The sequence below is a fragment of the Anopheles marshallii genome, chromosome 2 (assembly GCF_943734725.1).
Source record: "Anopheles marshallii chromosome 2, idAnoMarsDA_429_01, whole genome shotgun sequence".
Lineage (NCBI taxonomy): Eukaryota > Metazoa > Arthropoda > Insecta > Diptera > Culicidae > Anopheles > Anopheles marshallii.
This window is the reverse complement of record NC_071326.1, coordinates 68,933,096-68,945,874: the sequence shown is the minus strand read 5'-3', so window position 1 is coordinate 68,945,874 and position 12,779 is coordinate 68,933,096. Positions and strand designations below refer to the sequence as shown.

At 41.8% G+C, this 12,779-nt stretch overlaps 1 protein-coding gene across 2 annotated transcripts in view; it reads right to left on the bottom strand.

Moving 5' to 3' along the window:
- LOC128708092 (heterogeneous nuclear ribonucleoprotein L) overlaps positions 1–12,779 on the bottom strand; it is a 168,661-nt gene that overhangs the window by 2,411 nt on the left and 153,471 nt on the right. For both annotated transcript variants that reach the window (XM_053803051.1, XM_053803050.1), the window contains 2 exons: positions 5,071–5,249; positions 3,495–3,587 (listed from right to left, as the gene is read on the bottom strand). In XM_053803051.1, coding sequence (XP_053659026.1) covers positions 3,495–3,587; positions 5,071–5,249 — 272 coding nt within the window. The remainder of the gene's footprint in view (positions 1–3,494; positions 3,588–5,070; positions 5,250–12,779) is intronic.

Genomic DNA, 12,779 nt, shown 5'->3' with positions numbered 1-12,779 from the left:
TGGGGCATGGTAGTGGTTCGTACTTATGCCGGCCGTGCGTTTAGCATCACCCAGCACGCATTTCCCATCAGACACCGGTCGTGAGACAAGGAACCGTACAGCAGCGACAGCGACTGTCGTTACGGTGTTGGAGCAGCAAAAAATGCGTTTTTTATTTAAATCTAGTGAAGATACTGGTCGTTGCATCGATTTTCGTGTTTGATTTGTTACAGCCGTTAGAGCGACTCCCGGCACTCGGAGAAGAATAATGTACCCATCGAAGCTGTTATTGTTTCGGAAAAGTGTACCGTGCTGCGGGCTTTGCTTTATGGCCGGATGGATATGACGCTAGCTGATGCAGCTCCACACGAACAAAAGGTTCTTTCTAGCTGTTGTTCTGTTTTGGTTTTTGGTTGAACAAGTTTTTGGCCCGGTAATGATAGTGCTACTCCGCTGTCTGTTTTTATTTCCGAAAGCATTACGCTTCGGAATTGATCCATCGATCAAGACGATTTAAGCGCATCTGCTTGCACCGGGAGTTTTTTCTGTTCCTGTTGCCTCACAATCTTTACGGACCATCGATCGTAGAACGTAGCCTGAGCTTAATGTAGTCATACGTTCAAGTTTTACCAACGTACGTAACAAAAAACCCACCCTAAAAGTTTCATCCAAGAAGATCCATGCTTTCGTTTCATCTTCGGCCAGATGACGCATTTTTGGATGAAAGTTTCCTCCTGCCGCAAAGATTAAGTCCGGTCGATGGAATTGAAAATCTCCACACACAAAACGTGCCGATTTTAAACGTGCACTCACTCAATCGACTCACGACACAAGCATACGGCGAGATCATTCGCAAATATTACACGCGAGTGTTGATTTTTTCGTTCCTCACCAAGCGTAGCCGAAAGCGTTTCGTTGGGGTTTTTCTACCTTCCATTTAGGGGAGATTTAAGTGCCAGCTGGTGAGGGATTGAAGTTGCATAAAAAAACACAACGAACGGCGCAATGAAGACCCGTTTTATAGCTGGAAAAAGGATGAGTCGTTTTATTCTACCGTTGTTTTTTTTTTCATTCGACTTTCCCCTCTTGCATTCGCGCTTTGTTTCCGGGCTTCGTTTTTGTCGTTTTTATTTCCTCTACTTCCGTTTTCGACTTTCCGACACCGTTATAGCCGTGTGCTCGAAGCTTTTGTGTCTTTGCCGATTTTTCTGAGTGTTTTTCGTTCTCTTCACCCTCCAGAACAAAGATTTCTATTCGGCAAACAAGTGCCATTTCCCTTAACGTACCGTTTTTCTGCTTAAGTATTGGGGTAGTCTACCTCCACGCGTGTTTGTATTTCAAGAGAAGTTTTCACTTCAATCTTCTACCGGTATGGTGGAAACCCTGTGTGCCCCATTGAACCAATTTTTACGATCACCATCTGTTGCGGTTATCATGGAATATTGGCGTCACGGCGCAAGATGTCAGCTTCGAAAGGAATTTTGTTTTGTCAAACAATGCAAAACCCAACACCGGCAAAAGCAATAATGGTTGAAGTTTTGGACGATTGCATTTTCACCGAAGAAGCTTCATAAATGGACACAACGAAATTTCACTTCAACACACCGAAATGTACTGAGAATTCTTCATTGAAACGTTTGTACTATCACCATCGTCATCTTACTGTCGCCCAAGGTGTATATAGCGAGCAAAAAAGAGCAAACCGCAAACGCTTGCACGAAAACGACCGGAAGCAAACCAGCTTGAAGTGACAGTTGTACGGAGAAAGAATTTTCTTCCTCTCAAATATGTTTTCCCTGGAAAATGGCGTTTCACTTTATGGGGTATTTTTCCTCATTCGTAATCTTCGCGCCGGTGGTTCTCCACATGACAGTTGCGAAACGAATTTTTCGAATCTAACGCTTGTCATGTGCGCGTATACGTTTTCCCCCCACTGGCACTTGGTTAGTTATTCAATCTATATGCTGGTACTTTTCTGTAGCGCCAGTTTTGTGTTGTCCCTCTGAACAGCACTTTCCAAAAGCAGAGCTGAGTGCTGTACCAGGAATGCTGTGAGTTTATATTTTTTCGTTAATGTTAGAAGCAAAGGAAAAAAACAACGGTTCTAATAGGCACAGTTTCGCTGCTCGCAAACAAATTGAAATTGCATGGAAAAGTGGAATTGAATAGACAGCATCGTACAGTAAACAAAACAGGTACGGTTTTGTTGACGAATCTTTTCTCTCTGCTCTGTCTGTCGGTTGTGTTAATTCATGTCATGTTTCCCTCATGCAAGCATTGCAATTGCACTGATAGACCGTCCGACTTCTGTGTGTGGTGTTGTACTTCAAAGCGAACACTTTTACAATTCCACAACCACGTTCGACAGTCAGCTACGCGTGGAGAATAGCAGTAAAAGGGATGCGTAGCCCGATGGGACAATCAGGATGTCTTATGAGAAACGTGCTCAGGAAACCGTAATTTGCATGCAAGCTGTTGTGGTTTTTATGGGGGAAAAATCAGAATAGAAATGGGATGAATGTATACAAACGTGATCAAAAGAAGGGTAGGGTGAAAGAGGGTTTGGAATACATAATAATATTTACTTATATAATAAATGAACTCAACTGATGTTTGAAAGTTTAAAAGTAAATTGCAATTGTTAGTCTTTTTGGTACATGATTATAGGGATGAAGATCTAGTAAATTTCTAAAAAAATACACAACCAATGCAGTTTTAACATTTTTCCCATCCTAAATAATCATTACCGAAAGGCAAACGTTCAAGTGCTCTTCGACCTTGTTGGTGAAAAAAAAAACATGTAAATGCCTCATAATCACGGACCATGTTTTTCACCCTTAAAACGGCAGATCAAATTCCAACCGATTGACTCAACGGTGAGCTAATCCTATTCCTGGTTTAGCATTCCGCTGCAGCACAGATTCACAGCAATCGGTACATGCGCCACAACCACAGCGCACAGATTGATGTGATTTATGAAGGGCAGGGGGACCACCATCCGTCCATCTCTATTTGCCCAATTAGACTTGTTCTTGAGTTGGTTGAAAAAGAGCACACAAAAAAAAACCATAGAAAATGCAAGCAAATCGTTTCACTCACACCCGAATGCTCTGACAGTCGCGTGAGTGACAGGCCATAAAATGTGAACTAATTAGTCACCATTTGCTAGACTTTTTTGTTTTTTTTTTTTTGGTTTGTTCAATGTGTATGTGCTTTGCGCATAATTCGTAGGGTTGATCGTCGGGTTGGGACGACTTGTACATGGTTTGTGCTAAATTATGGCGACATGCGATTTGGGCGATTTTTTTCCCAACTCGCCAAAATGTGTGATATCAGTAGAATATTTATAAAAATAAGTATGTTGTTTATATCCCACTTAAAACAGCGCTTCATTTCGCGTGAATCCATTACACGTGTCTTTTGTTTTTCCTTTCACTTTACTTTGTTTCCGTGTAATCACGCTGGTGAATAACCGAGTACATGCTATGCATTAAACAAGAGCCATTTTTACTTACCCGCACTACGTTGCCGTAAAGGCAGAACAGATTGAAAAGCTTATCGGTGTTGGCGGTTCCATTGTCGAGTCCGTAAACCATCATCACTGCGCCCTGGGTTGCGAAAGAACAGGGAGAAAGAAACAAACAAAAAAAAAGCACATTGAATAAAAAATATAACGCCACATGAAATGCCGGAGAGGATTTATTAGATTTATTCGCCCGATAGATGTACTCCGAAAGTTGAACCGATCGAAAGGAATATTGGAACACCATCGATGACTATCATCCTGTGGATGGCACAATTACATCGTGCCGTGCTCTGCAATACGGCTCGTACACCGCAAAAACGAATAAGATTTAATTAAATGATAAAGAACAACTGAGCTGAAGTTGAGTGGGATAATCGAAAAGGAAACTTATGTTGTCACAAAATAGATGACGAATGAGATTGTGAAAGACAGAGAGAATGCGAGAATTGCTCCATTACATAAAACACAAAAAGTTCTCTTTGATAGGGAGAAAATCAAGTTTGTTATGAAGAAAAAACATCGTTCAGAAAAATAATACAAAACATCACAATTGTCTTCTATGATATATCTGATAAACCGAGCTGTACAATTTGTGAAATATATTACATACCCTCCAGGCGCATAGAATTGTCGTAAAACACCATGCGTCTCCATGTTTATTGCTCAAAAAGGAAATTGTAAAATGTATCTTTTCTTGAAAACATTACCACATAATCAAATTGTTTACATGACGATACAAGTAAACCAGTAAACCGTTTGAAACCGAAGTTTCATCGTTTGTTAAAAAGATCGCAATTCAGAACTATTATTCGAATTACAATGCATATTCATCAGGCGCTTTGAATTTTTGTAAAACACCATGCGTCTCCATTTATTATTATCACGAATTTAACATGCGGCTCCTGATTAATTGTGTAAGCAATAACATTAATGATTGTAAACTTTTTTAGGAAAGCAAAAAAAAGTTCAACATCCAACATAATGACAAAAATAAAACACAAATGACAATTTTCAATTCACTTGCGAGAGAAAAGTTGAAGAAAGAGATGAAAAAAAAACGTTTTATGATAACAAAATCTTAATTGTTTCTTGTAAAATCTCTGGTAAACCAAAGTCTACAAATTTCGAAATGCATTGCATATCCATCAGGCGCATTAATTTGATGTAAAACACCGTGCGTCTCCATATTTACTGCTTATGAAAGAAAAAAGGCAAAATTTACACGCAATAAAAGACACATGCAGTTGTTTACATTGCATCGTGGCGACAAAGTTGCTATCTCATTTTAAATACTTTCATGTTTACTTGCGAGTGGCATGTGAGATTAACGAACGACACGGACATGAATGGAATTGGGAATATTTTGTCTGAAATAACAACCCCGAACAATTGTGCGGCGTTGACCGAAATATTGCGTTTCGAAACCAATCCGGTCATTTCGCTGTTCCCAATTTACACTGCCTTGGTGTTCGCTTACGTGATGGTATACTTTTGCAAATAGGAGCTTGGTTGTAGAGAAACCTGAGAGGAAATTCATTCCGATGGAGGAATGAAGCAGTACGTACCTGTTGCTGTGTTGGTTGGATGAAGTTGGTAGGTCCATTGCGGGGCAGCGGTGGATCTTTCATGAGACCGACATGCGTACCGGCGGCGGCCGGTTTCCAGTTCTCCGACGGATGGAAGTCCGGTGGTGAAAAGTTGGGTGGAAAACCGTTTCCTCCACCGGCGCCTAGCAGAGCAGGTTCTAGACCAGGGGTTGGATAGAATAAAATTGGCGGAAAAAATTATTTTATCTTTTAGTGATGTTTTATCGGTAACGTCCCTGCTGGTGCCGGGATCGTTAAATAATGTGTTCTACTGGTGGAGTCACTAGCTCAACTACAGGGAAATGGTATGTGGAAATGAGAAAATAAAACGATGGAAATCCTACACTCTGGCACTGCTCAAACGCAAGTGCAATGATCTCTTATCCGGTTGGAAAGCACCGTCGTGCATGACGTTGAAATTGGAATAAGATTGGAACGAACGAAGACACGAATGTTGTCCAAAGTACGTACACCCGTTCCAAAGAAAGATGAAACGTTTCTCATTTGCTGCGCACAACCCAGCACATACACACACACATGCAAGACGTCCGAACAATGCGATCCCAGCACCATTTCGTTCTATTGTTTTGCTTTTTATTTGCAGGCAAACTTTTCCATTCCCGGGCTGGTTCGTGGCACAACTAGCACAAACTAAACATCGCCGGACTTAAAAACGTACCGTGCAAACGCGAACGAACGATTTGTCACTTGAGAGCGCCGTGTGTCTGCTCGGAGTTCCATTCACCGATCTGATATCCGAGACCATGGTGTGGAATATAAGAACAAAAAAAAACACAGAAAAGCACACTGAAGAAAAGGATCTCCCGGTTGTGCCGGATCTAATGGCGATTAGACGAGCACACGGGACGGTGGCCGGGTGGCCATAGTTAATTGTGCGGTTTGCCAGCGGCAAATGGGATAGTGCCAGTTGCAACGGTATTTTGGGATGTCCTTCGCCTGCTGTTGAACGGGACAGCATGATGGTGGTCGACGTCGTAACTTAATCATGATAAAAATCGGTCACCCAAACGCTGAAGTTTATAAAGGGTTCATTTGTTTTAATCCTTACCCACCCGGGTGGGGATGGGTACCGGAAGATGGATGATGTTGTTTGAACGGAAACACGCTATTGCATTCCAACGTGTCCGTTCATCATGGGCAGTTGGTTTTGTTTGCTTTGGGAAGTGTATAATCGCTTAAATCCGTGGGTTTTAGTTTCGGAAGCGGAAGGTGTTGCAAAATAAATGATGTACGATTTAATTTAAGACGTTTTAAATCTAACATTGGTTTCTTGCACCTTTGCTAAAGGAAGTGCGAAATGAATCTGTTGCTTGCCTGCAGTTTTCATTCAACAAGAATTTTTATACTTTCCAATGGTGTTAAATGCATTTTGAGAAACAATTTCCACTAGAGAATGCTTCCCGTGCACGTGAACGAGCAAACGTCAATCTACGGAAAGCAAAGCAAAAAAAAGTAAAGCTCAGAAGGAAAACAGATAACACTATTGCCAAAAACCAACCCCTCACCACGTTAACGCTGCCAGCACACGGTGGCACTCGACAAATAGTTTCTTTTCCCGCTGGGCCCTGTCCAAACACAAGGGGGTAGCTGGCCCCAAAACACACACACACACACCAGAAAACAGCCGAACGAGGCGCGTTTGATAAACAAAATACCTTCCCCACAGCGATCAATCCATCAATCAAACGCGTTCGGGAAACTGTTGCACTCGCGCCCTGTGAATCGCGGGACGATCACCATACGGCCCTCGCTCTTGAAATGTTTCACTCATTTTGCAATCCGCTTTTTTTTTGTTTGTTTGTTGGCTTTGTTCCCATTTGCTGGAAGGAATTTTTGTATCGGGGAAAAAAATGCTAGAAATCCTCCATTCAATCACATCAGCGCGTGGCAGATCGTCGTGAATCAAAAGGTTACGCATGCCGATTCGGATCCGTAACGCGTTTGATTTCGCGTTCAAGTGGTTTTTCACACAGCGCTGTGTCGTTTTTGGGTGTTTCTTTTTTTTCGTTTTTTCGGGTTGATCGTCCTATTGAAAATTTCGGTTAGAATGGAGCTGAAGTTGTTCGACACTCCCAAAAAACATCGGTCCACAACAGCGGACTGCAGCCGGAGAATCCAATTTTTCCCACTGCAACGGCAACAGGGAGTTGTGGATAGGGGAAACAATTTATTTCCATTTCGTCACCGATCGAGTCACGTTTGCACTCGAAGCACACCGTAACATGACACCGAATTCGTTCCAATTTTTCACTCGTAAAAGGAACCGAACACGCCAAATGCAGAAAGCTGGTATGGACGGTAGGTCGATCGTAGTGCATTTTATGCTGTGCAAGAGAGACACACCTTTGCCGAGCGCAAATTGAACGCAACAAGAGATAGAATTTATTTCTCCATTTACGGGAAAAAAATGTACACCCACCGATAGTTTGTACGCTTTTGGAACATTGCGGCGCGCGGTAGCAACGTGAGTGCGGTGCGAGTGAAACGAAAGCAAATTGAGTTTTGAGTATATACCCGGCATTACCGATTGCCGTACGGAAGGTGCGTTTTTTTGGGAAGGTGGCGAAAAGCGAAACGGAAATAGAGTGGTCATCGTGGTGATGTGTTCTAGTTTTATTTAATACGAAGCGAGTTTCAATAAATAAATGGAATATGGGATTGGAATTGAGTGTATTAGTTTTTAGATTTAGCAGCTTATAAGCAAGGAACATTCTGTTATTCACAGTTATCACTGCGGATAACAATACCGAGTTTATAACTTTGAAATATAAACGAAATGTCACTTGGGTATCTCGCTTATCTCGAGATGTCCTTCCTCTACTAACATAGTATTTATGTAATTGTGGAAAATCTCATCCCATCCGATAGCATCAATATTTGGCATCTCTCATCAAATGCTTTTTACCCCCGGATAAACATATTTTCCTACAAATCCCGTACACAAACAATTTTAATGAAGTGTTTGAGTAACTTATAGTGCAAAGCAGTACAACTTGTACGTGTCACTCCTTCTACAGAGCAACAAATGTAAAACTAAAGTTGACCACTTTCGGAAGGTTTCATTCGGGGAAAAACTTTTACTCCGCAATCACATCACGTGCTGTTCTCACGTTGAAAGCGAAAAAGCTTCTCACATACGACACCGATACGTTTACGGGTTTATTTTACAAAATAAAGGAAGCTTTCGATGTGAGGTTTTCCCCGAAGAGGAGGGTTTCCTTTTCGCCTTGTCTGGGATAAAGATCACATTTTCGGGTCGAAGCACACACCCGCACGGAGCTCGCTCGGTACTTGCAAATTGTGTTTACAAGTAATTCCATGGAATAGTGTGTGTGTGCGTGCGCATGCAATTGACCTCCTTCGGTTGCCAAACGGGAAGTATACACGTTTTTATGCACCGGAACTGGTAAGCCGTTGAGTACAGGTCGTGACGGGCGGAAAAAGCGGAAACAAGATGGAAAATAAGAAAAACAACACGAAAAAGTTAGGGTTGAAAGTGACAAAACAAACGGCACAATAAACCACAATAAGCTTGTTTCTTCCTTGCTGTCGCACTGTACGAACAGTCGAACCAGATAGAGGCTTTTTGGGAACAACACTTAAAGGAGAGAAGAGACTCTAACCACCCACATTTTGTTACTTTGCAATCTCTGATTGTGTGCCCGGAAGCAAGCACAATCTTGCAAAATCCGCTTATCATTTTTGTTCCCTTCCTTTGGCACATTCGTTTGGTTCGTTTGTTACGGTGGGGCATGTTCCAAAAAATGTATAATGCTTCGGAAATTGACAAATAAGTTCAACTGAAAGATGAAATGACATTAAATTGAGCTTAGATTATAGTTCTAAAACTGGAACAATTACATCAGGAACATGGGTTATTCATGGTCTAATAAATAAGTGTGTGAGATTTCTCGAGTGATTCAAAATTTGGTGAGATTATGGTACGCACGTATAACACTGCATTGAATGAAATATTTAATCATTTATGTAGTTTTAATATATTAGTACTAACATTTATGAGATAAGCAATAATAAGCAATTATATGCTCATTTTTTACTTCAACTTCATCCAATTCAAACTTCAAACATGTTTCTCAAAAGCTGCCAAATGTGACATTTTCCGAGCCGTCCAATACGTTACTTAGCTGTCAAATGCACTCAGCCAGGCTTGGATTGTACTAAATCTGAAGCGAAATGTCAAATATGCTCGTTAGTTAGGTTGGTCAACGTGTCTCTCGATGTAACAGAGTTTTATAATGGTAAAAACAATAAAGTTTATAACATAATAAAACAAATTATCGTTTTTTTATAGTTGTCATTACTCTTCCATCTTGCATTATAAACGCGTCAAATGTACGTTATAGTAGGATGGTTTAAACGTGCAATGCAATTAATCGACGTTCTACTGTTTGACTTGTCTGATTATGCTATTATAGCAGCAATTATAGCAAAGAGTCATAACAGGTCTCTTAAACCCAGATACTCTTTCATTTCATAAAATTTTCCCTGACTGAAAAAAAAAACATGTCAAACATGATACCAATCACAGAAACATCAACAAGGGTTGAGGGTAAAACACAGATATGCTCATCGAGATTCATCAAAAAGAGATGTTTCGTAAGCGTTTCAAGAAGGACACACCCCAGGGTGTTTTTAACCACTACTTCGAACATATTATGTACCACACATCACATTCCCGTTTTCCTCAAGCATCCACTTGAGTGACACTTGAGTGCAGCAGCTAACATATTTTACATCCTTCTTATATCCTTCTCTTGCTTGCTCTTCCCCACAAGCGCTTGCTGGACAAGAGTACACCGAAAGGACGTCAGCAAACGACTTTCAAGTCAGTTTAAGCTTCGTAAAAATCACGTCCCTTCGCTGCTCCAGCGTAGCGCAGCAGGCGGATGGAACGAAAGTAACAACCGTTGCATTTATCTTCCCGTGCAGACGGAAAGCATCACGGTCCTGCGGGCTGCTAAGGATGGCAACAGTTTGCAAACGCGTGCGCGCGCTCGCTCGTACGGGGCGCAATGGCAGCAACACCCGTAGAATGGTAATGTGTGGCGATAAGTGAAGCTCCTTCATCAATTGCTGCTAAACAAGCAAACGCGTCGATGCATAATGCGATCGTTTACGCGTACGATTCGGTGGCGATGGTGTTTTTTTTTCTCTCTCGTTTTATTTTTATGGCCAGGAAATTGAACCAGAAAGTGTCCCAGTTACTCAACCTGGCACCCTAACCTTTCCCCGAAGTGAAGATAACTCGTGCAAAAGTGCACCCGTTTTGCTAAATTGCTTCACAGCTTGGTGTTGCGTAAGTGTTACTCCCGTAATCCGGAACTGGGTAGAAATATGCAAGGGGATTTTCGGGGCTGTAAGTTTCGGTTGAATAATTTGCCAACCTGCACTCCGGGATATTACCGGCACCACCGCGCTCATCACAGGTTGTTAATGAAATGATACTCACTACTGTGTGCAACCCCCTAGTAAGCCACCGGAGCTCTTGGCTCCTGTCCGGCAGTTGTCTTCCGGTTGGAAAACAGCTCAGAAACAGGAAGTGAACCGATCCTTCGTGTTCGGTGGGCTTCGTACAGGAAATGGTCGTGTGGCGGGGAAGACGGGCCCAGGCCAGCGGGCGGCACACAACACGAAACGTAGCACATAAATTGCGCTTTATTGCACCAGCGGGGTTGTGAAGCATAAATGCAAAAAGGCACATATACACTTCACACATACCGACGATTCCGATTACAAATCGTGCTGTGGAATCCGACCGGAGCGGGTTAGTGTCGTTGTTAAACTAAAGCTGTTGGTAAATCCTTCATTTAGTGCAGGGGGAGTGAGAACAACAGTGAGCCTGGATAACGAGAAAACTCTGCTGTAAATGGATAGTTTGGTATCATAATTCCCGTCCCGCCACCGACTACGACTGACGGAATGGCGTTGGTCTCGTTTAGGGGCAGTTTAAATGAAATTAAAAAAGTTTTCTCACAAACCGACCCAGCGGGAGGTACAGATAGTGGGCAGATATTTCGTAACAGTAGTTTAAGACTGGTGCGGTAATCATGAGAACAGTGCAAATGCGTTTTGAAAACTGTGAACAAATGTGGGATGATTCATTTGATGAAAGAAATAAGCAAATACAGATGAACTTAAAACAAACTCGTTTTATATTTGTGTTCTGCAAAAGCTACCCAAATTTGCTTAAGCTTCCGTTTGTATTGTGCTTTGTTATCATGCCTCCTACTCCTATTGTACATCGGTTTAGTCTGAATGAACGCTAAATTGTGCATGGTACACCTACGCTTTAGCTTGAATTTATTTTCCCTGAACATTATCCCTACGACGCACACCGACAGCACTGCAACTTGTATTGCGAATGCATCTGCAACACTGGAGCTTTTAACTCGAAACGCCAAACTCCATTCCGCGTGTTATTAATTGGTTAGCCGCAAAGAAAGCAAGAAGCGGAAGAGAAATCAACAATGCAACAACCGAAGCCCACCATGCGAAAGTGGGAGAACACAAGCAATTTGATTATGGGTTTGTGCCAGTCCTTTCCATCCCTTACAGCTCAACAGATGAAACTTTAACCTTCCTTTCCGTTGGATAGTTCTCCGGGTGCCGCTATTGTGTGCCATTTGTCGGATGCTATTGGTTTCTGTGCATATACAGCCCACCCCGAAGCTTCCGGACCGGAGGCTATAAATTGTGGTCGAGCAAAAACGGATACCAGGCGAACGACACGAAGAGAGTTTGGTGCCTGGTCGCGAACAATTAGAAGCTATTTGTCACGCGGTGTGAGTGCGGGGGAACGCTCTTTAGAGAATAAAAATTAATGGCTTGTAATATTGAACAGCTATGATTTAGTAACCGTTTGGATACAACCAAGCACTGTAGCAAAACTGAGGAAATGAAGCAAGTTTAATTAAGAAAGTATAAAAGCATGGTACATAATTTTAAACTATACAATAAATATGCCCGCAGAAACTAGAAAACATAATTTAATAAACTCATTAAGCAGCAAATAATAGTAAATAATAAAGCCGTTTTTGCTTTGAGCGGTTTTGCTGTCACCCAAAATGGGGATGACGTGGCGAGTAACTGTCACCCATAAATTGGGTGACATGGCAGTCATCGTGCTAAAGTGCAACAAATTAAAATTTCCATCATTGAAAAAGTGATTAAAAATGGATATAATAGTTTAGAGTTTACAATAAAATTTATAAAAAGCAAGTACGATGTATGAATAAAGCTAGCATGATTCGAATGATTCATTTATGTACCACAAATGCTCATCCAATCGTAACTCATAATGGCAAGAAGCGCCCATTAATTTGCCGAGCCGTCGCTTTCACAGTCTCCTCCTTCTCGGGACACATTAAGACATTAAACTGTGCACCATTTTTCAGCGCAAAATTTAGTATGAATGGCAATTGTGCTAACGTCGTTTATTTGAATAATGTTGTCTACCATGGTACCGCCCCGTTTTTGGCACGCGTAACACGAGCACGGTACGTTCCTTAAAGTGCACACCAAAAGTTGGGCCTAAGGCCAAACGAAAAGCCAAATTTCAAACTCCTACCGAACGGCATACGGCATGCTCAGCGGAGACAGAAAAGACGTAATTTTAGTTCAACTATCCCTGGGAGGGACAATTCACA